This window comes from Carlito syrichta, unplaced genomic scaffold (genome assembly GCF_000164805.1).
Source record: "Carlito syrichta isolate Samal-C Ts95f unplaced genomic scaffold, Tarsius_syrichta-2.0.1 Scaffold309723, whole genome shotgun sequence".
Taxonomy (NCBI): Eukaryota; Metazoa; Chordata; class Mammalia; order Primates; family Tarsiidae; genus Carlito; species Carlito syrichta.
Window position 1 is genome coordinate 184,705 of NW_007253819.1, and position 7,542 is coordinate 192,246.

The following is a 7,542-nucleotide window of genomic DNA, read 5'->3' on the forward strand; positions in this document are numbered from 1 at the left end:
GAGCGGCCATTGCACTCCAGTCTGGGCAACAGAGTGAGACTCCAACTCAAAAAAAAAAAAAAAGAATGCCTGTTAATTAATGTGCAGGGTAACTACTTCATATAATCTGAAATTTAGGTACCAGGCTTATATTAATACATAGTGAAAACCCTACAAAGCTTTGAACAGTACGGCAGATACCTTGCTTCTTTTGTTATAACAAAAATATGAGCACAGAACACAGATTGAATCTGTGGATGGAAATATGTTCCAGGGATTCATAGCATAGATAGAGGTTGATTAATTTGTTTGTTGCCTCAGTTTCTTTATAAAACGGGAGTGATGATAATAGTACTTCTTGAGGATTAAGTGGTATGTCATATACTTAGCTGGAGGCAGCTAGAGGGCCAATTAAAGCATAGGCTTCAAGAAATGTTAGTTGTTATTGGTCACTAAAATTTATAGCTGCTTCTGCTGCATGCCTAATTATAGTGTTTTTCTGAGCTGCTTGAAGTCTGGTTACTTAGTGGACTGTAGATATATCTGAAATAATTTTGTATTCAGATTACGGAGGCAGTGATGTGGATATTTTCTCTCAAGATTCGGAAGGTTTATCAGTGTGCTCAAAGTGCTTGGATTGAAAATCAATTAATATATAATTTTGAACACTGATGATTCATAATGTATTTATGGATTTCTTTTTGATAGATAAGGACTCACAATTCCAGATAATTAAGCAAGCTAGAACTGCAACTGGAAAAGATGGTGATTGCTATAATCAAAGTAAGTGGCATCATGGTTTGAGCAAATTAGTGAATCAAAAATTTTTTTTTCCTACGGCACATGTTGCTAATTTTCTTTAAGAAAAATCTTTTGAAGACAGTTATGGGAAAGGTTAAGTTTTACATTTAACATTGGGCTAATCCGCTTTGTTTCAACTTCATTTATTAGATATTTCCTACTGACATACACCAGAATCTCACTGGGACACTTTCTTAGTTAGAGGTTCATGCTTTGGAATTACCTGGTGATTTATAGGTGAGAATGCCCTGTGGATAATTTTTAAAAAATTATTATTTAGTAAATATATGTGGTCCCAACTTACAATGGTTTGATACAGGGTTTTTCAGCCTTGCAGTGGTATAAAAGCAGTACACAATCGCAAGCTTCAGATTTGAAGCACTGGTAATTCTTTTATCAAAGACTTGCTGGGTTGCATTTTTGATTTAATGATACCTTCAATTTATGATGAGTTTATCTGGATGTAACCCTGTGATAAGTTGAGGTGCATCTGTAATGACATTGAGTTTGTCTTACCCTGAGGTTCCTCTTGAGAATGTTGAAATACAATATAAAGAATGACTTAAGCTAAAAGAGATTTGTTTCCACTGCCACCCTCAGGTTATTATCCCTTAAATGAGTTGTTTTTAATCATTTTGGATCTTGGATCGCTTTGAGATGATGAATGTTAAGGAACCCCTTCTCAGAAAAAAACACAAACACAAAAATTTTACTATTTATTTATTTTTCCTGGCTTTGTCATCTATGTATAATTTCAAGGATTTGTGGATCCCTTCATGCCCAACTTTGGAGCTAGGTTAAAGAGTTCCTGTCTGGGACTTCAACAGAGATTATGTTAGAATTTTTAAGCATAAGCATTTAGGAAATTGAAAGAAAAATTAATCCATGAAAAGCATAGTCATAAATGAGTTAATAAGAATTTAGATTTCTCATGAACCTAGTTATGACATCTAGCCAAAGCTTGACTGGCTCCTCTTATAATAAGAATTTCTTAGTTGTGTTTGAACTTTCTGTAGGTAGCTTTCTCTGGATGTCTCACCTTGTTTTCTCCATACTCCTTTTTTTTTAGCTGAATTAGATTCCCCAGGCGGTAATCATGGTTGGTATTCTCCTTTGTTGAAGTTCAAGGTCTTTGCCAGACATTGGTGTAAGCCAGTGTCTAAACTTGATTTCTCTGAGTTGGTTGTGACTTAAGAAGGAAGACCATCATACCCTTAGCTGTCTACATTGAGTGGATTCCCTACAATAGTAATAAGCACATTTCTTGCATTTTCTGTTTTGAAGTTCCCACTTCTGTGCCTGTCACCTAAATTCCAGATTTTTTTCTTTGAGGCAGACATTTGACTATCATTTTATTTGGAGAGATGACCTAGCTGTGACCAGTCAAGCCTTTTTTAGCTTCTGTTATTCGTTCTACTCATTATCCCTGTTTAGTTAGCTCACCTATAAAAAAGTAGAGGTTTTTGGAAGGGTTAATATCATTATTTTTTTGAGTCAGAGTCTTACTCTGTCGCCCTGGCTGTAGTGCAGTGGTACGCTCATGGCCACCACAGCCTCGACCTGCTGGGCTCAGGCAATCCTTCCACCTCAGCTTTCCGGGTAGCTGGAACTACAGGCATGCACTACCACGCCCAGCCTATTTTCTGATTTATTGTAGAGATGAGGTCTCTCCAAGTTGCCCAGACTGGTCTCGAACCCCTGAGCTCTGGCAATCCTCTCGCCTTGCCCTCCCAAAGTGCTGGAATTACAAGCTTGAGCTACCGTGCCTGGCCCAGTTAATATTATTTACTGAAATTATTTTAAAGTTGAAAGAGAACTTGGAGATCATCTAACCCAGTGTCTGCATTTTATAGATAAGGAAACAAACTGTCTGATAGAGATATGATAAAGTTCTGTTATGTTTTGTTCTAAAGGTCTTCCATGTTTTTACTTTATAAATGACTTTTTCCAGGCTCTTTTATGTATTCATTTCTCCTTTACAATAACCTTGTGATAGGTTGGACAAGTATTTTTCCCTAATATGGTTAAGGTGAAGAAACAGGCACACAAAAGTGAAGTAACTCATTTCTGCTAGATAATAGTAAAGCCAAATCCAGAACCAAGTTCTGAATTACAGCACAAACTCTGAACTGAGTTGCTTTACTTTCTGTTAGAAACTCCCTACATTTAGTGAAATTTATGGACTAGAGTCTAGATATTGCTGAAATGCATTTATTATGTCTGCCATGGTTAAGTGGAAGAATATCACAAACTTCACTTCTGTACATACTCACTGTGACCTCAGTGTTTATTATTTATTCTGCTTTATGTTAGCCTATTTTAAAGAAATAAACTAGCTGCTTGGCCTTGTATTATTATTATTTTTTTTTTTGAGTTGGAGTCTCACTCTGTCGCCCAGACTGGAGTGCAGTGGCCGCTCCCGGCCACTGCAGCCTCGACCTGCTGGGCTCTGGCGATCCTTCCGCCTCAGCCTTCCAAATAGCAGGAACTACAGGAGCGTGCTACCACACCGGGCTAATTTTTGATTTATTGTAGAGTTGAGGTCTCGCCAAGTTGCCTAGGCGGGTCTCAAACCCGTGGGCTCAGGCAATCCACTCACCTCAGCCTCCCAAAGTGCGGGATTACAGGTTGAGCCACCGACCCCGGCTTGGCCTTGTATTATTAACGACAGCTTCTATGAGTTTCTGTTTACTTGTCTGTAATATAAAACTATCTTGAAGAGTTGTTGAGAACAGAGAAAGTGTTTCAGTAGCCCTGGCTCCAATAGTTGGTAGTTCCTATTATCTAAATGAAAATTAATGTACAGAAAGCAATATTAAGATAATGAAATGAGTGAGTTTTATATATATGAGTAATTTAGAAAATATTCTGTTTTTTTAATTAACATTACTGGGTAATAAGATATATTTGGACAAAAACAAAGAACTACTTTGAATAAATAGTTCTTTCAAGAAATAGTTAAGAGGAACTTTATTTGATTTTGGAATTTTTTTTTTTTGAGTTGAGGTCTCACTCTATCGCACAGGCTGAAGTACAGTGGCATGATCACGGCTCACTGCAGCCTTGACCTCGGGCAATCCTGCCTCAGCCTCCAAAAGAGGTGGGACTACAGGCTCACACCAGCACACCCAGCTAATTTTTTTATTTTTTGGTAGAGATAGGGTCTTGCTATGTTGCCCAGACTGGTCTTGAACTCCTGGCCTCAAGCATTCCTCCCCCCTCAACCTCCCAAAATGCTGGGCTTTTGGGCATGAGCTACCATACTCAGCCTGATTTTGAATTCTTACATTATCTTAAATTAAGGTTTAATTGTTAAGAATGACTATTTTTTACAATCTGTAATCCTCTTTTTAAAATTTCTTTTTAATTACTGGTAAAGTTATGCAGTTTCCCAAGAGGTTATTTTTGTGGCCTGCTTATGTCTTAAACATTTTAAAATCTTTTACCCCAGGACAAGAAATTCTTTAAGTATCTTCTTATTGATTCATTTACTTTGAAAGGAAAATGACTAACATGAAACTATTTTACATTTCCTCATCTGATAATATTTTGTTTGTTATGCAGTAAAATGTAAGTTTTTTGACACGGTTTTATGTATGTTTTCATTTTATTCGTCATGTCAGGCCTAAACCCAATGTGCACAATTCTCAATCTGTTAACCTTTATAAAAGCTTGAAACATCATGAGATCTGTGAAGTTGCTATACTTCAATTTAATGAAGTATATTTGAGTCGTGGCCATGATTTGAAGATCAGCGTACTATTAAAGAACCTTAAAGAAACAGGGTAGAATAGCTTTAGACTGTTCCTGTCACTTGGGAGACTGGGAAAGTCATGTTTCTTCTGTGGGCCTTATTTTATCTCTGATTTTAGAGAGGTGTGACAATACCACCTACTGCTATTTAATATTGTATGTCATATGTTTAAGATGCCCTGTGATGGCAAAAGTGACTAACAAGGAAAAGTGAGAATCAGCATTATTGAAACAGGAGATTAGAGTTTCAGTTTGGGTTGATGAAAAGGGATGGATGGAGGTGATGGTTGCAGAACAGTGTGAATGTACTTAAATGTCTCTTAACTATACACTTAAAAATGGTTAAAACGTTAAATTTTGTTACAGATATTTTGCTACAATTTTTTTTAAAAGCTACTGCATAAAAGGTATCTAGAGAGTTTGTAGAGTTACTATGATTACAGTACATTCAGATATACCTTTAAATCATATAGAAACATGCATTTTGAAAATTTACATTTTATGTAAATGTAAGTTTATTTAAGTATGTTTATTCTTTTTCTTATGTTCTGAATGATTTAAACGCAGTTTGTTGCTTAACTTTTCCTGTACTTTTTCTTTTTCAGTAATTGGGGTGAGTATAAGAGGAATTAGGAACCTGAATGTACTCCTTATTTAAAGATATGCAGTATCCTTTTTGCAAATGATATCCTTTTAAAAGTATCACTGTAGTTTCTAAGCTTTAACTTAATAGCTGTCGCAATATTGTAGTCTTGATTTGAAATTTTGATTGAATGTCAAGGAATTTAATTATCAATCTTCACCATAAAGAAATTTAAGATGAATAAATTTTTCAAAATGCCAAAATATTTTAAGGAGGAAATTATATTTCTTTGTTTGAAAATAACAGACAAAGGTTTATATGAAACTTGTTTGTAATACATCGTTGTTTTCTAATCTTTGTGTTTTTCTCCTGGATATTTATAGCCTATATTTAAAGGAATTAAGCTTATCAAAACTAACTTTTCGTAATTTTATATTACAAAATTAAATATTTTTAGAAATGTATTACAGAGTTGTGGGATACAAGTGAGGTTTAACTATATAAATAGACTACATGCCGGTGAGGTTTGGGCTTCTAACTGGCCCTCACTCTCCCTGTTAGTGGACCAGGTACCCTTTTGCTATCATGTACCCCGCTTCCTCTCCTAGCAGTACCCTGCAACTGCCAGTTGCTAAAATTAAATATTTTAACACCTGGCTACATAAAAAGGCTTTTCCTCCGTGCCTACCGGAATTAGAATAAAATTGATTGACTCGAAGGGACCCCTGCCTTCCCACTAATTCAAAACTCTTTGACTAGAAAGAACATGTATTGTTATTCATAGCTATTAAGCCAGGTTCTCAGATCCAGTGAGCTCTTCTCTTAGTTTGTAGAGAAATGTAAAGTCATTTCTTTTTTATTGTAATGCTTAGTTTGTGGTATGCTCTTATTTGAATTCTTCTTTTGCCTCCATCTAAGAACTGTTAACAAGGTCAGGCTTTATGAAATATGAAAGTATCTGGGAAGAGCTACTGATTTTACATTATTCTATGAACCCGAGTTACTGCTTTAAAAGTATTTCTTTAGTAGCTCATGTTCTTGTTTGCATTAGTGAATAATGAAGTCTAGAAAGAATTGTTTTAAATTGCTTTTTTTACAGTTCCAATCATTTTTTTATTTGAGAAAATTTGAATCTCAAAACAAAAATTTTCTTCAGTGTTTAGTACATCATATCAAGGTATTGTATTTACTTTTTTTAAATTAATGAGCAGATTTTAGAAAGTTCTGTAATTACCAGGAGGGCATGCCTATGAGCTTAATTTGGTTAAGCCAATATGCTTCCTCCTCAGGAGATTAAAATGAGTTTAGTTTCAATGTAATCTTTCTCTGGTCTGAGGAAGCATGGAATTTCTGCCACTTAATTTGAGTTTTTGCCCTAACCCTAAGACATTGCACAAGTGGGATATATTTTGAATATTGACTATCTAGCCTGATGTCTCATTCAAAAAATACATTTTTTACACATTTAAAGATATTTCCATAGTTTATTTTCAAAAAGATGGTAATATGTATTACCTATTAAGAGCATTTTTTTTCAGCTTTTATGGGGAAAAGCATAAAAACAGGAAGATAACCCTACTTTTGTGATATAAGTAGCCTTTTAAAGATTGTTACTCAGAAGGTTTCCTTAGAGCAAATTGTCTCTAATGGTTATTTCTGCCTGCCTTCATGAGATCTATATTAACATTGTTGGAAAAAATAGCAAACATCCATAATACATCCTCTCTGTGGATATAGCATTCAGGAGAAAGTTATTGTTTGCCATTTATTGCATAGATTGATATTTTGTATATTTAAGGATTACTATGAAAAAATAGTTTGTGTTAATATTGTATTATTAAAGTACATGTTTAAAGATAAGTAGTCTATTTTAAGTCCACAATGCTTCATGTATTGTTTATTCTTGTGGTTTTATTTTTACTCTAGGAATTTATTCTTCATTGCCTGTTGAAGTGCCTCTGAATCACAAACGATTTGTTTGTGATTTAACTCAAGCTGATCGTCTTGCCCTCTATGATTTTGTAATTGAAGAGACAAAGAAAAAGCGCTCTGATTCTCAGATCATTGAAAATGACAGTGACCTTTTTGTAGACTTGGCTGCCAAAGTCAATCAAGGTTTGAGATGACTATCATAGCTTTATATTTCTTACTTAACACAAAACGGATGGTTGTGTCTGTACTAAACATGTAGAAATCTTTTTTGTCATTATTCCCTAAACAATACAACTATTTATGTAGCATTTATATTGTACTAGGTATTAAAAGTGGTTTAGACATGATTTATAGTATATGGGAAGATGTGCATAGATACTACTAGATTTATAGTATATGGGTGTGGTATGCAAATACCACGCCATTTTATTTTATTTTATTTTTTTATTTTTTTATTTTTTTTGAGTTGGAGTCTCACTCTGTCACCCAGACTG

At 34.7% G+C, this 7,542-nt stretch overlaps 1 protein-coding gene across 1 annotated transcript in view; it reads left to right on the top strand.

Moving 5' to 3' along the window:
- SNRNP48 (small nuclear ribonucleoprotein U11/U12 subunit 48) overlaps positions 1-7,542 on the top strand; it is a 19,011-nt gene that overhangs the window by 4,480 nt on the left and 6,989 nt on the right. The window contains exons 4-5 of the mRNA XM_008067613.1: positions 688-762; positions 7,043-7,231. Coding sequence (XP_008065804.1) covers positions 688-762; positions 7,043-7,231 — 264 coding nt within the window. The remainder of the gene's footprint in view (positions 1-687; positions 763-7,042; positions 7,232-7,542) is intronic.